General features: G+C 43.2%; 2 protein-coding genes and 1 long non-coding RNA gene across 3 annotated transcripts; 2 read left to right on the forward strand and 1 right to left on the reverse strand.

The window, feature by feature from the left end:
• Positions 1-6,854: 6,854 nt before the first annotated feature.
• Positions 6,855-9,370, reverse strand: LOC127316939 (uncharacterized). Its single transcript, XR_007860715.2, has 3 exons — positions 8,825-9,370; positions 8,666-8,744; positions 6,855-8,323 (listed from the first exon to the last, which is right to left on the reverse strand). It is a non-coding gene; the product is annotated as an uncharacterized lncRNA (long non-coding RNA).
• Positions 9,371-12,135: 2,765 nt separating this feature from the next.
• Positions 12,136-18,544, forward strand: LOC127312280 (protein REBELOTE). Its single transcript, XM_051342825.2, has 13 exons — positions 12,136-12,312; positions 12,397-12,472; positions 13,318-13,423; positions 14,026-14,077; positions 14,151-14,245; positions 14,744-14,809; positions 14,944-15,456; positions 16,089-16,388; positions 16,959-17,288; positions 17,578-17,784; positions 17,990-18,079; positions 18,170-18,242; positions 18,330-18,544. The coding sequence occupies exons 1-13, from the start codon at positions 12,201-12,203 to the stop codon at positions 18,344-18,346; spliced, it is 2,037 nt and encodes a 678-aa protein (XP_051198785.1). The 5' UTR covers positions 12,136-12,200; the 3' UTR covers positions 18,347-18,544.
• Positions 18,545-21,219: 2,675 nt separating this feature from the next.
• Positions 21,220-21,906, forward strand: LOC127316937 (uncharacterized). The gene has a single exon (XM_051347417.2). It carries the CDS (start codon positions 21,360-21,362, stop codon positions 21,642-21,644), a length of 285 nt encoding a protein of 94 aa, XP_051203377.1. The 5' UTR covers positions 21,220-21,359; the 3' UTR covers positions 21,645-21,906.
• The last annotated feature ends 583 nt before the right edge of the window (positions 21,907-22,489 follow it).

Consider the following 22,489-nt stretch of genomic DNA (forward strand, 5'->3'; position numbering starts at 1 on the left):
GGCCAATAGGAAATCATCCAAGGGAACACTAGTTATGTCAAATCAGTGGCACAACTAAAGGAATCCAGCAAAGGATGGATTCACAGCTAGCCTAGCCCAAATCACCTAGCACCTACAGCTAGTAATACCATCAGACAGATAGGCAACCTGTGCCTATTTTTGTTTGTAAACAGTAAAGCTCACTGGAAATCCAACAAGGGATTGTCCAGTGATGCATTCATCAAGCCACAGCCAGCCAACAGTGGTGGGAGCTTCCTGAACAGCAAGAATTGCTGTTGAGGCCACCTCAACCACTGAAACAGTCCCAAATCACAAGCCTTGCACAGTTATCATCACCAGAAGGGTTCAAATAATGGACTAGGGTACACAACCAAGGGTTGGCATCCATCTAGCCTGTCACAATGAAAAAGATGATCATAACTGCAAGCAGTTCACATCATTTATCCATTCAGCCAAGCAAGTCAACACAGATAAATGAAATACACAAGCCATAGATGTACCAGAACCTTGCAGATGATCCAATGGATCATTGCAAGCACCAACTGATGCTTAAGCAAGCACCATCACACACTAGGCCAAGCATGTGTGATGCACACACAACACAGAGTGAGCAATAGTGAGGCACAGTTATGAAACAACATCATTTACAAGCAACTGATGATCATGTGATCATCAGAACCTTGCTAGAGCATGCCAGTACATGCTAGAGCCAACCTAGCAACAAATCATGAATCATATGACTAACACAACACCAATTCATCAACAGTTGCTTCACAGCTAATCACATAAATAATTTATGATTGTATCTAGAAGCACATCAAATGCTTGATGAACCACTGGATCATAATACACCAGCCAAGCATATATCAATTCATCACTGAATAACCCTGATAAGGCCACAGCAATGCTCAATTGAGCATAATCATAAATTGAGCACAAGAATTAGCCACAATGGCCCAGGCATTTGCAAATTGGCCAGAACTACACACTGTAACCAAGCCATGGCAATTTAAAGGAATACACTTGAGCATCTGGCAAGCTTATTAACAAGAACAGAGGCACAAAGATACAATTAGACTAGAAATTCTTGCACAAAAGCATGGCAGGGCTGCGCATAGCAGTAGCACACGCAGGGTACAGCAGCATAGCACAGCAGGAGCAGGCAAGCATGGCGCTGCAGCAGAGCACCGCAGCTCTTACGCAGGCAAGCATAGCGCAGCAGTAGATCATGGGCACGGCAAGCTTCTCCACGAGGTGGAGCAGCCGTAACCAGAGCTAGAGGAGGAAAAAGGATAGGCACAGGAGGGAGAAGAAAGGGAGGCGCACTTACCCGGAGTCGAGCAGACCGGCGCAGCCATGGCGGCCACGGCGGCACACGCCGGAGCGCGGCGGCGCCAGGCCATGGCAGCACCACGGCACCACGCACACCACGGTGGCGAAGCCACGGCGGCGCCACAGCACCAGGAGCGCCAGGAGCGGCGGGATCGCAAAGATCCCGTAACCCTAGCCGCCGCAGAAGAGGTCGAGGACGAGCGGGAGCAGCATTTGCTCCAGATCGACGCGGACAGATCGACGCGCTGTCATGAGGCGAGTCGATTGCGCCCCACGGCGAGGGCCAAGTCCGGCGGAGCTCGCCGGAATTGAGCGGCGACGGCGGAGGCGACACGGATCGCCAGAGAGGGGATTAGGGTTAGGGTTAGGTCGCGCGCGTGAGAGAGAGAGAGGAGTGAGGCTGGTCGAGCCGGACCAGGTGGGTCGGTCGACCTAACCCCACTGGGTTACACCGACAGGTGGGCCCAGGGGCATTTGTGTCATTTCACAAATTAATAAAAATGCTGAAACTTTAAAAAATCAACAATAAATGTTTCCTAGCTCTAAAAAATAATTAAAAATATGAAAACCACTCAGTATAAAAAACTCTATGGTAATAAAATATGAAATAGAATTTTTGAAGATAAACAAGAATAAGTTCAAATTTGATGATTTAAATAATCATTTAAATCACACATTTTATTTTCAATAATGAAAATAAGTCCATAAATTCTTTTGGACTTTAAAAACACCTTGACAACATTTCAAGGTTGTATTTTACCCTAAATAGAGTATTCCTAAATTATTCTTAGTATCAACCTCTCACATGAAATATTAACGACATCGGAAGGGGGGAACAAACCCTAAAAATGGAATCATGCATCAATGCTTCTTTAACCATTGCCCTTATCGGACAATGATGCTATTTTTAGCAACAGAGGACAAGGGTCAGTCCACACCATCCAACTGCAACACTTTGCAGTGTTCAGGCAAGTTCATCGCTTGCTCATGTCATTTGAGTATTTTTACCAAATTACTTGCAAAGTACTATGTTTATCACTATTGCATAAAAAGCAAAACCACTATTTTTATAACTATGAATATGACTATGTGGTGGGCAATGGAACCATGGATTGTGTTGATATGGTGGAGGTTCCATTGCACGGGTTTATATCCATCTAGGATTAAACAACAAATGTCGTCCAGTGATTCTTGTGCCGTAATAACCGTGTTAACCATAAGATCTGGAGTGGGACGGAATAGTCAATCGTATTTCCACCTCTTGTACATCAACGGATGCGCTTACCGTAGCAGTTGTATCTTGCGAGAACAACCGGAGGGTGGGGATCCCATTCTAATTCCCCACGGTAATGCGGTCTATGATGGGTTGTAGCTACCGGCGAAGGAGTTTATGGTAGAGCCTAGAACTGTTGTCGCGGTCGGGGTCCATCCTTAATTGGTGTAAGAGGACCGGCGAGGACCCAGGGTCGGGGTTTGCAACAAAGGGTGGGTGTGCGAGGTAGCGGAGGAATATGATTGGCTATGACCTTATACCGGGCCTCACACCGAAGGAAGTGTAAACGGGAAAGCTGCCCGGTTGGCACCAAGGTTAAGATCTCTTATGGGTAAAGCAACACACCTCTGCAGAGTGTAAAGAACCGTGACCTGTCACTCCCTGTTCCGGGATATGGAACTGCGAACGCGGCCAGAAAGGAGCTCCATGAAGTTCTAGTAAACCGGTGAAGGCTGACGGACATAGTTCTTTGAAATAAAAGCAACCTCTTGAAGAAATGATTATCAAAACTTGCATTGGTATTAGACGATCTGGTCTAATATCGTAGCTAGTGCATTAAACACCTCTTTTCTATAATGAACTTGTTGAGTACGCTCATACTCATACCACTCTTAAATCCCCTGCTTAGATTGTCTGAACCATCTGGAGGAGGACAACGACAACCCTGAAGGAGCCGAGATTATCGGCTATGAAGAACCAGACCTCTCTAGAGGTGTTGAAGGCGTAGACTACCTTATAGTCTATGGAACCGGGGAGGGTTCCGGAGGAGATTAAGTTTAGACTAACCGAGAAGTAGTAGTATCCGAGCAGTACGAACTCTTAGTACTTAACTGCTCGAGGGAATAAATGTACCACCTAGTAAGACTTCTATATTGTAAGTTAAGATGGGTTCGCCTCGAACCCAGGAGTATCCCTCTTAGGACCCAAGAGGAGCTCCGAGATGATATGTACATTATGCTTGTAATAATAAATGAATGAGTTATGGACCTGCTATGTTCTGTTGTACTACTCTGAGGGATGTAATATTTGCGGAATGGTACTTCGTGAATGTTATATCAACGACTGGCATACTACAACATGCAGTGGTATGCAGGGTCACCACATTCAGAAAAGTTGTATAGGAAATATTCTAAAAACTTGGACAAAACAAAAGCCGAAGTCAATATTTTACTGAAACGAAGACAATGTCCAGAGGGGGGACAAAGAGGCGCACCAGGGCGCCCACACCACCCCTAGGCGCGGCCTAGGCCTGGCCCGCGCCTAGGGCAGGTGTGGGGCCACCAGGCGCCCAACCGACCTCAATCCTCTGCCTATTTATACATCTTCTCGGGAAAACCCTGGATAACCGAGCCTCCATCCACGAAAAGTTCCTTCGCGGCTGCCATCGCCGAACCCATCTCGGCGGATTCTGAAGCTCTTCCCGGCACCCTGCCGGAGGGGAAAATCATCGCCGGAGGCTACATCGCCATGCCCGCCTCCGAAGTGATGCGTGAGTAGTTCATCCCTGGACTATGGGTCCATAACCTTGTGCTTCATGTATCAATCTTGTGAGCTGCCCTACATGATCAAGATCATCTTTATGTAATCCTATATGTTTGGTTTGCTCGGATCCGATGAATGTTGAATACTATGTTAAGATTGATTATATATTCATGTCATATGTTATTTCTGATCTTGCATGCTCTCCGTTGCTAGTAGAAACTCTGGTCAAGTGGACACTTGGGACTCCAAGAGGGGATATTTATGCTCGATAGTAGGTTCATGCCTCTAGTTTCCTAGGCGAGTGACTTTATAACTTCTAAGGTTGTAGATGTGCTGTTGCTACTAGGGAGAAAACAACAATATTTTATCCAAGGATAATTCTATTGTTTACTTTACACGCATTGCTTAATGCGATAGTCTGTTGCTTGCAACTTTATACTGGAAGGGGTGCGGACGCTAAATAATCCACCTTCAGGTTAGCATTCGTACCCCTTTCAGTATTAAGTTGCAAGCAACAGATTATTGCATTAAGTAAAGTGTCTAAAGTAAATAATAGAATTATCCTTGGATAAAGCATTGTTGTTTTCTCCCTAGTAGCAACAACATATCTACAACCTTAGGAGTTACTCTCACTCTCCCAGATTACTAGAGGCATGAACCCACTATCGAGCATAAATACTCTCTCTTGGAGTCACAAGCACATACTTGGCCAGATCATCTACTAGCAACGGAGAGCATGCAAGATCACAAATAACATATAAACATGTCTATAATCAACTCAACCGTAGTATTCAATATTCATCGGATCCCAGCAAACACAACATGTAGCATTACATAAAGATGATCTTGATCATGATAGACAGCTCACAAGATCTAAACATGAAGCATAATGAGGAGAAGACAACCATCTAGTTACTGCTATGGACCCGTAGTCCAAAGATGAACTACTCGCACATCACTTCGGAGGCGGGCATGGAGATGAAGAGGCCTTCGGTGATGATCTCCCTCTCCGGTAGGGTGCCAGGAAGAGCTTCAGAACCCTCCTAAACTAGGATCGACGATGACGGCGGCTACTGAACTTTTCGTGGATGGAGACTCGGGTGTTAAGTTTTTTCCCGAGGATGTGAATTTATAGGCGAAAGGACAAGTTCGGTGGACGCCCGAGGGGCCCACACCATACCTAGGCGTGGCCAGGGGTGTGCCGCGCCTAGGGGTGGTGTGACCACCTCCTAGCTATTCTCCGTCTCCCCTCTAGACTCCGTCTTCGTGACAGTAAAATATGAACTTTGGCTTTTGTTTCATCTAATTCTAAGAATATTTCCTGTACAACTTTTCTGAAATACAAAAAATAACAGAAAACAGGAACTGACACTATGACATCTTGTTAATAGGCTAGTTCCAGAAAATGCATAAAAATACCACGAAGTGTAAACAAAACATATAGAAATTGGTGTAAAACAAGCATGAAACATCAAAAATTATAGATACGTTTGCAACGTATCACCATATCACTTGGCTACCCGCTCATATGATGGCAATCTACTTCTAATGAGTTTCCACATAGGAGGACTTTGATCTTGGGAGGTACTCTCGTGCGTCATACGTCCTTGAAGTGAGCCACCGCTGCCGCCTGCGTCAGACTGAGATACATTGACCTAGTAGAGTACACACACGAGAAACCCCACCCTCTTTTTCATACGGCAAGGCCTGGATCTCCCTACATAGGTTCCCCCATTCTACCGCTTTTGCGAGGCTAAACTGCCTTCGAAATCGGATGTGCCATTCCCCTGGAGCCCCCCTGCTACTGGTCTTGTCTCCCGTGTATTATAATGAATGGTTCGGCGCAACACCTGAAAAGTAGTGGGAAACGATTTCATAGGGGGGAGATAAGGAAAAGGTTATTGTAAAAAAATTATGAGATTGTAAGGAAGGACATCCACACACTTCATACTCACGCCACTACACCAATGTTCACAATTGTGTGTCCTCACCAAAACACACACACACACACACACACTATGTTTTCCGAAGAGTCCGCGTTGATGGACCAACATTTACTATAAGCTAGACACGCAAACATCCATAGCTAGGTAACTAATTAATCCTAAATGACACGGCAATACGTGTTTCTCGCACAATAGGGATGGAGAAGTTATCCTGAGAATCAATAATCACTAGCAAGAAAGTTATTTTTTAAACCGGAACAAAAACCATGTGCTAACCAAAAATCAAATTCACAATCGACAAAAGTGCGTACTATTTATTGTTTACTAGATGATACCCCGCGCGTTGCGGCGGGAAACAAATCAATGATTTGATAGGAGTAAACAAAAAGGTAATGAGGTTAAATATTGAGTGGCACGTTGTAGAGCATGCACATGAAACTGCCCGTAGCTGCATCTGATCAAGTCAAATTTCAGCGGTTCACCTGTACATTTGACTGCTTTGAAGAGGATTGCATAGACTTCAGGTAGTAACAAAGCTTCTTTGAAGTTGAAAACAAATGTGAGTTGCAATAAGTGAACAAATTTGTATTTACCAAGGATGAGCTTCTTTCTAATCTATTTTTCACATGTGTGCACGTACATTCAGAATAATTGTTCCAAATTTAGTTGAGATGTTACAGATCAAAGAAGCATGTTTTGAGATCCATAAAGGCATGTTTGAACAGAATGAAGACATATAGAAGCGCGGAACGATATATAGCTCTCAAGATAAAAAACATAACACACATCTCAATGATGACATATTTCATAACTAATTTTAGAGAACAATTGCAAAGCGTTATAGATCATGCAAAAGGTATGTCTGAACCAAATTAAGACATATAAAAGTGGGGAACGATAGATAGTTCTCAAGATAAAGAACATAACACACATCTGAATGATAACGGAGTTCAGAACTAATTTTAGAAAACAATTGCACAAATTGGAGTAGCTAGCGATGTCAGTTGTTTATGTCTAATGAGCCCAAAACATGCGGAATCTGACGGCCTTATGTCTAAAATCAGACTGTTTACCATGTTCACCAAATTTCTGCACTTTACTTTCTGAAATCACATCACCATAGGTTCAGTAGAGAAAAGTCTACACGAAAAAATACATTTATGAGTCAGTAAACCGATGAAAACTGAATTGCATAAGATTACATAATTTGTTGCAGACCTAAAAGCAGCAATGTCATAAATAAATATATATGGGTTAGTATACATAGACTATAAAGACATGACCTAGCATACCTAGTTAATGCTTTTACAGACGCATACCTAGTTGATTTGTATTTGGAATGAATGCAAAATCATGTGTTTAGAAACCTGGGTAGAAATAACCTAGGACATGAGTTTTTGACACAATGCGTCATACCCAGTATACATGTGTGCTAACCTTTGTTAACTCAATCAAGTAGATACTCAGATTGGGGTGTCATGTGTTGTCTGAAGCCAAACAAATATCAAGGGACAAAAGAAGTATATATCAAACTGGGATGGATCGTTCCAGGGATGGCATGAACAATATTGCACAAAGTTGACAGAAGAAGCATTACAATATGAATCCTCAAGAACTTTATATGCATCTTGAGGTGAAAATAAAGAAAGATAACATTAAGTATATTTTACAGGTAATAATGAAATGATCAATACAATTTACCACAGCAATAGCGCTGCAGCAAGGTAGGATGCATTATCAGATCACCGGTATCATGCAAAAGGCTATGCGAAATAATAGAAGTATAAGGCATGGAGAAGAAGATCAGTAGTTCTATACCATCGGATTAAAAACATGTGCTTTAGGACGACAAAAAGCAAGCTGTGAAAGACTACAATATATCTTCTTGCTAACTTATGCTCCTGGAAGAAAGAGAGATTGCTCGTGGAGTATACTGACTACTAAGTGAACCACTGTTATTCGATAGAATACAAATACATCTTTAGTTGTTGCCTACATTATGGACCGATTGAGGCACCTGGAAGGCTGACAATGAAAAATAAATCATAGTAGGGATCAGATAAACAACTGGAGGTAGCAGTAAAGTTATTACTGAGTTTTTTTATGAATCTCACTTCCCATGTCTTATTTACCATGACGGTTTCTTCCGTTGCTTCTTCTAAATGACATACACTATTCAAATAATTAAAAGGCACGGATAAATCAACGTCTTTATCTCTCAAGACTACCAAAGATAGTTTGCACGGTACAGGTCCAAACGGGACGAATTTATCTATAAGAAGTGTGCATCCTGCAAGAAAGATTAAAATATTATAACAATAACCAACATATTATACTCAGATAATTTCTGTAGAAAAAACTCAAGTTCTGTGTAAGATATAGTTGCTGCTCTATGAGCGACACCACGGTCAGAGATGTCTTGTAGCGACAAATTTTGAGCACGGGCTGACTTGCAATAGTCGCCTAGGCAGCAGCACAATCCTTCGACACTCGACATGAATAAGATTGGGATTTGGAAATGAGTGTTCGGTAGTTGAGGCGATGATGGCTAGCAGACTGAGAAGTCAACCCAAAGAAATCTCCAGCGAGCAGATTGAGAAGCCAAGAAATCCAAAAAAAAAATTGGGAGAACCTGAGGTAGCAGCAGACATAATCCATTGGAATCAGGTGAAGGGGCAGAACATCAAGCGGAATCCCATCCGGATCTCAATCTGCAAGATTCGGAAGATATATTGAGGGATTGTGAAAAAAATAAAGAAGAAATTAGGATGGGGAGCAGCGAGGCACCAACCGAAGGCTGCTGGGCGTGGTGGCGGCGCGAGCAAACTGGTGTCATTGGTGCGGATGCGGATGGTACCATGCCCTGCTTTTTAACCTGGAGGCAACATCGATGATGGATGATTTTCATTGAGCAGTTTCCAGTTGTTTAATGCTCAAATTTATGAGGTGCTTTGATTAAGTCGCGGCGGTACATTCGTGGGGAGGAGGAACGGAGGTGGAGTCGTGCGAGCGGTGGTGATGGACGAAGATGAACGGAGGCGGATCCGTGGTGGGGAAGAGATCGCTGGGTATGCGAGGAAGAGGAAGAGAGTCAGCCGGTGTCGGCCCATCTGGCGAGCAGGGCAGCAGAGATGGATGGGGGAGGGTCCGCGCGCGTCGATCTAGCGAGGAAGGCAGCACAGATCGATGGGGGCGAGGGTCCGCGCGCGTCATCCTCGCGAGGAAGGGCAGCAGGCGATCGATGTCCGTTCGGGCGTGGCGTCTGGAGAGGAAGGGCGCGGGGCGTGTCGGTCTGGCCACACTTTTAACGCAGTGACGTGGCTCGCTGTGAGACCAGCAAAATGGGGCCATCTATTAAGAAAGAGAAGATTTGGTATGGAGATGAGAATGTATATGTGGTCGATCATAATGGGCCAGGAACAAAAGTGTATTATTTTTTTACTCCATCTTATGTTCTGTTTCTAATTGATTCAAATTTGAACTTTACTCTCTTGTCTCCATGCCACTTGCTACTCCCTTGATCTTGAAATCGGCTTTCTTCATGACTAAGACTACAACTGAGTCAGTAATAGGGAGATGTGACGCATGCGAGAGGTCGAAAACGGTTAACAACATCTGGTCATGTAAGCTTAGCTCTTTCTCCATATTGTTAGTTTTACTCAACCGTCTGCTTTAGTCAATATGCAGCAAGTTTTGTTCGTAGTTCGGCCATCGTATCCGCAAAGTATATAAAAAAGAACTTCTCCATGGATGAAGATGACCTAACATTGGCGCCACATCAGTGATGGTACAAACTTATTTGGGGGCTCGATGCAGCTTAAAACAAATGACATTTATACTAAAACTTTATAGTTTTCATAATTTAATTACATTACAATGTTCCTAAATATTAATTTGTTTTTCATTATACCCTTCAAACGTGTATATATCACTGACATGTACACACATAATGCTAAAATGCAATCACACGTTGTATCAGAAGTTATTATCACTTTTGAATGATAACCTTCAAACATCAAGAAGGATTTTTTTTAAATGTGACGAAATAAATAATCACTTGTATTCATGGATTCATTTGTAACACTTGATTAAACTTGAGTGTATGGTTGTGTATATTTTAACATCTTTAAAATCTCAGCACGTATATGTAAAGTGTATGGAATATCTTGATAGTAGTTTCTAGTGCATGATAACTCTAGGGGCTTCCCCTACCGTATTCTTTTTAAAAAAAATTAGTGGTTGGCATGCTACTTCATGGCCACAAATGTGTGTTACATGTTGTGGTCATTTAAATAATATGTTAACACATTTTTTTTATACTTTGAACATGGCAATGAAATAGCATTAATTTATCCAGTAGAAACATAAATCAAATTTTTTGGACAAATAAAATATATTAATATCGTCAAGATACCAATTGACTTAATTTTCTTTTCCAATACAAGGCTGTCATTTGCATATGAATTTGTCCTTTTCTAATATCTGAGATGCAGATCAAAATATGAGTTCAACTGTCTTTATAACTTTACACGACTTCAACAAAAGGTGTTTAGGAAATCGTAGTACCCAGAACACCCTAAGAGTGTGAGTGCCAGGTGCATCGATGATATATACCAGGGGCTTCCTCCCTACACGGTGCTTTTGTTCCATTCTAGTATCTATGAACAATCCCACCATCAAAGTCGTCATGAAAATGCACGAAACATGCCAAATTAAACATTAACACAAGATGTATCTAACATGCTACGGATTTTCAGTTTAAACCTGATGCACAATTCAAGAAAGTATGTTCAACTATGTCGTGAATAACTCTATGCTTTCATGGCGGTCAGATGCGGACTTGAATTATGATAGAACTATAGCGGTAGTCCTTTATGCTGGTTGATCCAATTGTCCGATCGCACGTCAATGACCAAGATGGTGTCCTAACTTGGAAGCACGGGCACGATTCTCAATGTTAATAGAATAATAGTGAGAACCACCTAAATTAACAGTAATTCTAAGTTACCTATTATTCACATCCAAATATATCTTTCCTATATCTCAAGTTACAGATTCCACGATTTTACTACAGGGTGTTCTTGACATGAGAGTACCAAGATCACCTTAAGAGTACAAGTGCCCAGGGTGTTTAGACATGAGAGTATCGATAGCACGTTAAGGCCTTGTTTGGTACTAGAGTTTTTATAGGGATTAATAGGGATAGTACTAACCCAATCCCCAATCCACTAGGTAGAGGTAGAGTATTGGAGATTGAGAAAAATACACTAAAGACTCCTTTAATTCATATAAATTTTATAGGAATAGTGTAGGATTTGGCTTCTGTAGGAGCCTACACAAGCTGTTTGATTATATAAACATATCCTATAGGAACTAATCCTATAGAAATCTCGTAGTGCAAATCCTATAGGAAAAAACATTAAGTCACACCTCATAAAAAAAATATTTTGGTACAATCTAACAAACTTCATCTTTTCATAGGATTCAAGTATGCATGACATCTTAATCATATGCTTTTTCTATCATATAAATCAAAGGAGTCCTAAGATTTGGGGAAAGTGGGGTTAAGCGGGGATTAAACTAGCTCAATACTCTAACACTAAACATGCATTTAGAATAAGTGGTTTTTTTGGAGTTGCTAGGGATTATCTCCAATAACCCCACTAAAACTCTAGTGCCAAACAAAACCAAAATGGCAAATGCCTGATACATCGAGGATATATCAGGTGCTTCGGTTCCGTGATACCTACAAATAAAATTACCAGAAAAAGTTATGAAAGATGTGTAGAACACGCTAACAACGTTAACACAAGACACATCTGCCTTGCAACAGATCTTTTGACTTTTAACTCGATCCATGGCTCAAGAAGGTCCAAAGATTGTAGTTCACTCAAAGTCAATTTTTTTACATAATTTGATTCTTATTGTCGATCTGGAGCTTAAATGTGCACTTCAAATGTCGTAGTACAACTATAGGTGCACGCGTCCTTAACGTGGTTTGATCTATCGTCCGATCGCGCATCGACGGTTGAGATGGCGTCCTAACACGGAAGCCCTAGTCCCCCAACATCCCTGGTCAATTCCCCTCGGCTTAAACCCCACCGTCGCCGTCTTCTCCTTTCCTCTCCCCACCCTCACCACACAGAGAGCGCGCGGCGGCGGCGGCGATGGCCAAGAAGCTAGGGAAGAAGGCCCGCAAGTTCGCGAACAAGCACCTGCAGGGCGGCGCCAAGCGCAGCCGCAAGCTCCGCTCCCAGTTCAACCGCCGCACCCGCAAAGGTCCGTCCTTGCGTACCCCGCCTCTGGCGCCCCTACCTCCGCCTCCCGCTTGCTGATTCAAAACTCTCTCTTTTGCTTCTTCAGATGGGAAGGGCCGGGAGGACGGCGGCCGCCTGGACGGCGACGGCGACGAGGAGATGCGCCGGAGCGAACCCACCATGTATTTCTCCACCATACCTGCCCCCGTTCGTGCTCTGTTTGCATAGCTTTGCCGGACGCTGTAGGGTGTTGAGAATCCTCGGTAGTGCCGAGTGATTTTACTTGGCCAGTTCATGCGACTGCAGCATTAGGATGGATTGGTTTAGTACTAGTCTCTCCTCATCGAGCTTGTTTGGCCGTGGTTTGTAATAACAGCTATTGCTAGTCACACTGGTACAATGGGGCATGTCACCGCTGTTAACTCCTAGCATTGGGGAAAACCAGTTAACTCGGATCTCAATGCAGCGGCGCTGGCACCACGATGCATATTGGACAGTGTATTATTTGAAGTCAGTCTGTGATTACTTTTCTAGCAAAAAAAAATTTCGTGAAAACACTTTTGCGTTTCATTTCATTGAGTGGACATCCCAGTTTGATGGCAGAACTACCCGTAGACCTTTGGCGCCAGCCCTAGAACAAAGGGCAGCCTCATGCCCTCATCCTTGATTCTGGCAACCAGGTTTTGGACAGATGGTTGTGCACCTTCAAAGATGCACTCATTCCGTTGTTTCCAGATCAGCCATGGTGTGAGCAAGGCAGCAGACGTGAGCCCCCTGCGCAAGGGCTTGGGCGTGTCTAGCTTTGCCTGCTGCCACTAGTGTCCATTAGCGATGCCTCCTGGTTTGGCGCTTCTAGCAATTTGATTTGACCCAGCTTGCAAATTGGAGTGTTGAGGCGTGGATTTCATCTTGTTTCCCTATTTACCGTAGAACTTCATTCATGATAAAACTGTTGGTTAATTCATGAAGCTTGAACTCTTTTTATTTATTTATTTAACTAACTAAGCTCAATATGCTTTTCTTCTAGGAACACACAGGAAGATGTAGCTACTTTGGCTAACTCTTTAGAGTTTCCAGAAGATGAGAACGAATTTGATGGGGATCTGTCCGACAGCGATGGCTATCTTTCAGAGGTATGCTTGGCTGCCCTTTGCAGAGTCTCTTTATTCATCTGTTGGCAACCAATATTCATTTAGGAATTGTCACACCTTACTATTGTTTTCACGATCTTGATTTGACGCAATGTTCCTTTTCCATGTCAAGCTCAGACATATAAAAATTCACCATCAGCCGAAGTCAGTTTGCTTCAAATTTAGGATATAACTTTGTTTGAGCATTTTATTTGGTTTTTTCCTTATTGTTATGTCAATTTGGTAAGTAGCTCTAGGAGTTGACGAGTCTCCGCGGTTAGAAGGAGCAATTCGGTTGTTTCTCATTCCTTCTGAACTCGGTAGAGAATCCACTTGGTTGGAAATATTTTCACAAATTTGACTGAGGTGCTTAGATCAATTCTGAACCCACCGAGGAATCCCAAGTATGCTATGTAGTTTCTATTGGCAAGAAATGATGAACAATTTTGTTTTATGTTGTTATAGCGTGTTTGTTCTGCATGTAACTTTGGCACATAACACTGCCCGTTATTGCTTTGCAAAATCAGTCATGTGGTTGGATCTGCTGTTTATAATGCTATTGCTTATTGGCCTTTATAAAATGCTGATTGATGCTTGAAATGCAGGATCCTGAGTGTCCGCACTATTCTGACAGTGAGGATGGCGATGTTGTCAAAGGTAATTGTGTGTTTTTAACGCATGTTGAATTTTGTGGTGCATTAGTTTCTAAGCATCAGAATATCTATTGCAGATTGTATTGTAAAAGATGGTCTCGATGGACAGAACAATGAAATGAATTTAGCGGTAAAAAAGCAAAAGAAGAAGTTGAAGAAGCTGTTGGATAAGGTGAAAACTTCCTTAGATCTTGCCATCTTTTTTGCTGGATATATAGTGCTTGGTTTAGGTCTGTACTCTGTAGTTATGTGTCCAATCACCTCTCCTATAAAAAAACGATGTTGACTAACTGTTTAATCTTGAACTTAGCGTCGTAGATTGTTCTTTTTTGCTAGAACTAGAACTAATCTACAATATTATAATCTGGTCTATAACCATATAAGCGGTGTATGTCTTTTCATTTTCTTGATTTGTGTGAGCTTTCTACACATATACAGATTAATGCATGATTTTTCCTCTCAAGCGAACATGATTTCTGGAATAACACAGGTTCTTATAGATACTGGTTATGTAGTGAAATGACTGTTCGCTATGCTTGTTAATGTCGGTATCGTATGGAGCACATGATGGTTCATATTTACATTAGCTGTGTTTGCTGGAATTCTGTGGCTGCGGTCTGCATTTTAGGTGATCTATTATCAGGGTTCTCAGTGTTTGTTGTATTTGTAGGACCCTGAGTTTGCAAACTTCCTTGGGAAGTGGGAATCAGAATTGGTGAGCCATGAAAGTGACGAAGTAAGTGCTACTTATTGTTCCTGTTCTACCTGCTGCAATTCATGTACAACCTTTTTATAATGTATTTCTCACACTCAAAAGGATCTCATAAAATAGTTATTCTTTTGCTATTGTTTTGTTCTAATCTTTAACAGGATTCAGATGAACAAGATGAGATGGATTCCGGGGACGATGGTGTTGATGCTGGTGATAAAAATCCTCCGAGCGATAAGATCCTTACAAGCAAGACAATAAGTGAATGGTGTCAGTTAGTTTCAAAGGACCCTAAAGCACCTGCCCTGCGTAACTTACTAAATGCTTTTCGGGATGCATGTCGATTTGGTCTGCACTCAAATAGCCTTTCCACGCAGAGACTTCAAAGTACCGAAGTATTTTATCAGATAATTACATTCATTCTTTCTGAGGCAGACAACATTTTCCGTTCTCTCTTAGACATTCCTGATGATGACAAAGGGAAACTTATGAATCTGAGAAATGGACAGAAATGGCAAGATGTCGAGCCGCTCATAAAGTCTTACTTGCGGAATTGTCTTGATCTGCTTAGTCAACTTACTGATAACCAAATACTTACCAATGTCCTGACTCGGCTTCGAGCATCTGCGGTATATTTTTCTGCATATCCGTCAACATCAAGGAGGCTTCTAAAGGTATTGCTGTTTGTTGGTGATGTTGTCTGTTCATATTAAATTTGGCTTTGCTTGTTATTTTTGTTCTTCCGGAGGAAATTCATCTCTCAAACCTGTTCTGGTCAATCATATCAGATCGGTTGAGGACTGCTGGACTGAGATTTTGTTTGTTTTTTCCCCGTGAAATGTCTATTTTGGAAAATATCCATATATAAGAGAACTTGCACCATTTTTTTTGTTTATTAAGAAAGAATGTGAACAAGAGGAAAAAATTGATTGTTGTTTGGGTTGGAACACTGTTGTGAAATTTTTATTTGCAGAGAATCGATCTCCCTTCCTTTAGTGTTTTGAACAAGTCATATATTTGTGGTAGTGCAATGAATATTTCAAAAACTTTGAAGAGGTCATAATTGATCTGTTTGTTCTGCAGTTTCATATTTGTAGTGTTGCTATTTTGGATCCAGTACACATCCACCTGGTCTTAAACCCTTGATGCATTGTCACAGTGCTTATGTCTTGAATATTCAAAACTCACCTGGTCTTCAACCATCCTATGACTGTTTGGAGATGGTCGTCCAATATTTTTGTCATGCATATTGGCTGACCCTTTAATTTGTATACTATCTCATTGTATATGTATATTTACTCTGCAGATCTTAGTTCACTTCTGGGCAAGTGGTGACCAGAGCTTGTCCCTCTCTTCATTTCTTATGATTCGAGAAGTGGTTTCACTGTTACCTGACTGTCTGGATCTCTGCTTGACCAAAGGATATAATACATACCTTTCCAGTTCGAAGCTTGTGGACAACAGAAATATAAAGAATATTGATCTTTTTATGAACTGTCTGGTGGAACTTTATTCGCTGGATGTCCAGAAATCAAGTGAAAGGGCAGCAACTTCAGTGGGACAGTTGAGTGCTATTCTTAGACAGGTGTCTAAATCAAAGGAAAAGGTACACATCAATGCTTTATATTTGTAGCTGTGCTTGCACTTTATTTACCTTTAATAGGGGTATTTTAGTGTTCCTACCGTACCATGTGGACAGATCCTTTGGACTTGCTTGTATTTTGAGAGATATTCTATTTTCCCGCTTCCAAACAAGGATTTAAGGTGTATCTGGATTGACCAGTTGCAGCAAACTTTTTCCTCCATTATTTTCTTCGGGAGATTCTTCTTAATAAATGTTCACATTTGCTAAAAACATTAAAGATTCCACCATTCTCCATCCATTATTTTCTTATCCTGGCATATATATTGCATCTGTTTGATTTCTTATACACAGTGATGGTGAATTCACAAACTGCACCATACTTGCTAATTTGTTCTTGCCATAACTTTACTTGTCAATGGATTTTTTTTGTATTGCAATCATACATGCTTTTCACACCCCCAAAACAAAGCAGAATGGTTGTTTTCATTTGAGCATGGACTTGGAGTCTTAGCCTTCTGGTTGTTGGCTTCTATTTATTCTTTTGGTATCACATGATTATTGATTGATTCTCTTTTATGCTTGTGATTGCAGGAAGACCTCTTGAAGATTGATAACTGGCAATATATTAACTGTATAAACCTATGGGTTAGGTTTATTTGTGTTAATTACAAGGATTGCCACAACGTCCATTCATTATTATCCTCAGTTGCACAGATAATAAGAGGAGTGGCTTATTTATTGCCAGGCATGCGATACTTACCATTGAGACTGAAGCTTGCGCAGATGCTAAATGAGCTTTTGAATTGCAATCAGATGTTCTTTCCAGTTCCATCTTTGATATTTGGTTGCCTAGAATTTAGGGAAATCTTTCAGAAAGAACAAACAGAAAAAACAAACATTCACTTTTCATCACTATTGAAGGTATTGCATTTTTATCTGGCCTGTATTGCTCAGTTATAGTATCTGGAATTTTTGCGTGCTCTCATGTTTGTCTGAAGTCACCAAAATGTCCATTATTATTCTGTTCCTAAAAAAAGTCTTTGTGAAGCATATACTCTTTGGTCACCCATCTCAAATGACTAAACGTTTATTAAAAGAGTGCTAGAGTACTATTTTCTATGTGCAGATTAGTTTCAACTTTCTGATAATAGGGGTGGTGGTTTCATCTTCTGATAATGGTTTTGATTAGCTACTATTTTCTATGTGCTAGGTGCCAAGGAATCTGCTGAAATCAAGAGATTTCCAAGAGCAGTGCATTCTTTCAGCTATTGAGGTACTGTCAGCTCATTTTGCCCAGTGGAGCTATCATGTTGCTTTCCCAGAAGTGGCCACCATTCCACTCATCCTCCTGAAAAGATTGCATGAGCAGACAACAATTGATTCCCTTCACCGTCCTCTTAAACGACTGATAGACCAGGTGCGGACAGTCAAAACATGTACACCAGTTATTTATAAGGAGGCCTACAAATTATGTGGATATTTTCAAATTTTAATTAATGTCAACAGATTCCTTACAACATTTAAACTTGTGTCTGTGCAGTTTTTCGGGAACTGCATTTCATTCTTTTGATCACCTTTGGGTGTTTCCTTTGATAGATAACTTCCCTATTCTGAATCTGCAGGTGAGCGAGAACAGGGATTTTGTACAGAGGAAGAGAGAGGTTGTTTCTTTCTCACCAAACGACATGTCATCAGTTGAGAGCTTCCTCGAGGTCAGATTCTCCCCCCTTTATTGTGATACATTTATTTTAAACAGTCCATGTTTACGCTTGCAGACCTGACACTCGTTTGAAATAATGCAGGACGAGAAGATGAGTGGAAATGCTTCCTTCACGCAGTATTACGAGTCGGTATCAAAGAATCGTCAATCGAGAGGTAAGAGTGACTTTCGTGTTTTTTGATATAAACAACATCGCCATATTCAATTCAACGGGGTTTCTGATATCCGGAAGGGGTTTGCAGGAAGAAAATTTGTGTGAAGGCAAACACCTAGAACGTTTTAGCTGATTGGGTGCCACAAGAGGGATAGTTGATGACGAAGTGATGAATGAATTGAATTTACACTTGTGGTATTATTGAAGGTAGCTTCTTCGAATTATTGACACTGTTGCTGAGCAGATAAGCTGTGAATGTAACCCCACCTTTTTTGAAAGATAGGAATTTTGGAAGACTCAGAACTCTATAGCAGTTTATGATTAGTTTTATTAGTTTATTTATGATTAATTTTGGATCTCAGCCGAGCTCTGTTTCTTTGCTTGCACTTTCCTCGGTAAAGTTTGGTCCAAGATAGAATACCCCTCGGACCATTCAAATGAGGATCGCCAATCTATCCTTTACCTGAGGAGAAAATTGATAGACTGACATGTTCAATTTTTTTTCCCTACTAGAGGGCCTCCAGAATTGCTTACTTTAGGCTGGCTTGCATGATACTCCTTGTGTCTGTATTTAGATGGAGCACACGTGTTTGGGTCTAACTTTCATCATCAATTTGATCAACAAAACATGGTTATTTCATCCGAAATTAGCAGGCCTCGAGAAGAAGCCCATCTCTGTCATGAATGGAGTAGTATTCTTTATTTTTTGAACCAGAGCGCCCCAGAAGGGGCTTGAACCTTTCAGTAAAATAACAGAGGAGGTGCAAATTTGTTACAAAGGACCCCAAAAAATAAGAGAGTTACACATGGATCCCTAGTATTTGTTGAAAGGACCTTGCTAAAAGATCTAAATTGCAATCTAATCCTTCCTCTTCCCCACTGTGGAGCAAAGAACACAGCTTGTTGCAGGCTTGGACGAAGATGGGATGAAACAGGGCCTCCGAACTGAGGTTGAAATCATGCCGGAGCACACCTGTGTTGATGAGACCATCTTGGCCATTGATCTGAAAGCAGAGAGATGCTTCGAGAAGAGAAGGTTCTTGTACCCCAAATCCACTCAAGCAAAGTAGAAGATGAACGTCGACACGTAGGCAGGAGGATTAACCTACCAGCTAGCCCAAAGTTTCTGTCACGAACTCGGGAGGGCAGGCAGAGGAGATGTCGGTGGCGACGAACATCAGGGCTCAGAAGAGTGAATTCTCTGGTACCCTGGCGCAAACTAGAGAGGAGGCTGCTGAAATAGAGGAGCTCCGAGCCGTGCTCACCACCATGGTGAGCATCTTGCTTGAGATCCAAATCTTGCACAACCCCGCCGATCTGCAAAGGGAGATCCCAAATCCTGGGTCTAGGGATTTGACCTCCACATCATGCTTATTCTTGGGCTAGGGGAGGAAGAACTCAAGCAGCAGCCATCGGCACCATGCCGACGGCACCCGCTAGACTCCCAACTCCGGCCACCCGATGCTGCTTGGAAACGCCGAGCGCTCTCCAACCACCGGCATAGCGCCAAACTCCAGGGGAACATAGACTACTCCTAATCTACTATGTGTAGAGAGTATCCAGCCTCCCCTCTCCCGGTCACTCCGGCTGGCGAGGCCGCTAGAGGAGAGGGACAGGGGAGCCGGGAGAGAGAGAGAGAGAGAGCGACTCTGTTGACGCGGCGCGTTTTTGAGCCAGAGTATGGCTTTCCGATATCTATTAGTAGTACTCCCTTTGTTTCGAATTATTATTTGTAGTAGGTTTGTCTAGATATGTTGGACACGCTTGAGGTTTGGGGTATAGAGCTACACGGAACAAATTAGACTAACCTGTGACGTCTAATTCGGGATAGAGAGTATGAAGTCTTCTTATCCTTTTTTATTACTCCATTATAAACACTTGCCTATCAAATCAAATAAGATTATAGTGCAAAACAGTCGGGGTGTGCCAAAGTGGACACGATGCAACAGCAAGTCACATCCGTAGGCAGGTTGCAGCTTGCGCTAGGGGAGAAGGGAATGGAGACGATCGACTCTGCGTGCACGTCGTACTCCGTACTTGGCAGTCAGTTCGGCCCCCAGAGGAGCAGGTGCAAGAGCATCTCCCTCTTGTCGATCCCTGCTGCCTCCGCCTGAGCTCCGGCGGTCATCCGCCGTGGCACCTCCCGCTCCCTCTCCGGCTCCACCTTCAACGTGCTCAATTGTCTCGCCGGCTGGGTCTTGTCAGCCGTCGTCGTTGCGCCATGCCGGCCGGCGCACGCGGCTGCAGGCCGCCGCTCGCCCAGCTTGGCGCCGCCGCCGCGCAGCGAGGCGCGGACGGTGGACTCGTGCCTGCAGCCCTGCCCGTCGCACATGCCGGACTATTGTCCTGAATGAAGTAGCTTAATGGGGCAACTCGCAATTCGCTCGATTTGACTCTGGCTTGAAGACGTGAACGGCGTACCGAATTTATAGTGCACAGCTGAACGGTGGCATAGTTTTTCTCGGCCAGGCCGGGTGGCTGTGTGCGCGGCGAGTCAGGGGGCGCGTTTGGCGGTTGATGACTGGGTTGTTCCAGGAACTGGGGATCGGGCGTCCACGGTTTTGGCCGGCCCGTAGATCGGGACACGACGACTGTCGACTGGACGCAAGGCAGCGCGAACACCATGCGCGTTCTCGACGCGGGGGATGCACCTGGGGCGGTCAGTGGACCTTGTTCTGCAGGTGAAAATGAACTCCTTTCGTGATCTCATCGTTGAAGAAAGGGACATTCTCCACACGCGTACGAGTAGGACCAAAGGACGCCATCACATGTGCTAGGATTTCACTTTGTCGAGTGACAGCTGACAAGCCACCCACCGGGTCTCGTCCGAGCGCCTGGTTTTTGAGAACCCCGGGTGTAGTCTATTCGACTATTCGACTGAAACTAGCAGCCGTCGCCCCCTGTTTCCCTCCACCCACGCTGCCGCCACGCTCCCCTGCCTTGCCGTGCCCGCCTATAAACACCTCCACGACCGACCCTCTCCATCCTCCAGCAAAGCACACCGCCGATCGCTTCCAGCCAAGAGCAAACAACCAGCAAGCCACGTACAGACTTCCACAATCCCCCAAAACCTCAACGCGCGGGACATCCATCCATCGACCGGCTGCAAGAAGAAACAATGAGCTTGTCTGTGAGCAAGAAGGCGTCGTCGCTGGTGGTGGCGACGAGCATGGCGGCAGTGGAGGCGCTCAAGGACCAGGTGGGGCTGTGCCGCTGGGACTACGCGCTCCGATCGCTCTACCAGCGCGGCCGCCGCGCCGTCCCCGTCTCCCTCTCTGCCTCCTCCCCTTCTCAGGCCGCGAGCAGCGCCGGCGTCGCGGTCGCCAGGACTGCGCGGCCCAGGCGGTCCGAGGAGGAGAAGCTGCGCAAGGCGTACCACATCGTCTGCTGGGGGCCCAACTGATTATTTGTTCTGCTACTCTGTCGCTCAAACCACAAATGGTGGTGCATAAATCGAGTTATGTACGTATATTTGCAAGAATCTGAGGTCCAGGTCTCTCAAGACATACGTACCTGTCATCAACCTGTTCGCCCTAGAATCTTGTCATCTACGGATGCATCCAGCTTTCCAGTCCTCTCTCAAATAAATCCTCTTTTACTCGCACTGCACCGCACTAGTAGTTAGCATCTCTTCATTTGTTTCCAAATTCGATTGCTACATTTCATTTTGAGGCGCCAAAGAATTAATAGTTTGACTGCGAAAGGGAACCCTGTATCATGGGTTGAGAATATCTTTGTTTTTCAAAAAAGTCCACCGCTTTACTAATAATCGTCAAAACAGTATAACAAACTCTAAAAGTAGTAAAATTACAAATAATTTCTAGGACTACTAGTGAAAACCATAAGCAGTGGAGCGAACAAAGGAGCACTGCAATTCTCGCCCCTCCCTTGCTGGAGCTGGGCAAATCTTGTCGTAAAAGAACTTATTTATTGTAGTAGACAAATGAAAAATCGTCGTGCTAGGACGACTCCATATGTCCTCGAGGGATAGGGTGGAGAGGACTTTGTTCCAACTAGTAGACGTCGCCGACGCCTCAATATTCCTAAAAAAAACACCAAAAAAATCCTAAAGATTATAAAGTTATGTCAATGTTTTGGTTCACATAAACTTCCGTAGCTAGCCACCATTTAGTTTCTATGGTCTTCTGAGCATAAACTTCTACTCTCCGCGTTTCTAAAAAAGCTTCGCAATTTTTTCTAGATATATAGAGATATATATAGATATGTTTTAGCTATAGATTCATCCGC

This window comes from Lolium perenne, chromosome 7, assembly GCF_019359855.2.
Source record: "Lolium perenne isolate Kyuss_39 chromosome 7, Kyuss_2.0, whole genome shotgun sequence".
NCBI classification, from domain to species: Eukaryota; Viridiplantae; Streptophyta; class Magnoliopsida; order Poales; family Poaceae; genus Lolium; species Lolium perenne.

Coding starts and splice junctions, on each gene's coding strand:
- LOC127312280 (XM_051342825.2), top strand. CDS start 12,201: ATGGCCAAGAAGCTAGGGAAGAAGGCCCGCAAGTTCGCGAACAAGCAC. Junction 13,424..14,025: donor GCGATGGCTATCTTTCAGAG/GTATGCTTGGCT, acceptor CTTGAAATGCAG/GATCCTGAGTGTCCGCACTA. Junction 14,246..14,743: donor TGAAGAAGCTGTTGGATAAG/GTGAAAACTTCC, acceptor TTGTATTTGTAG/GACCCTGAGTTTGCAAACTT.
- LOC127316937 (XM_051347417.2), top strand. CDS start 21,360: ATGAGCTTGTCTGTGAGCAAGAAGGCGTCGTCGCTGGTGGTGGCGACG.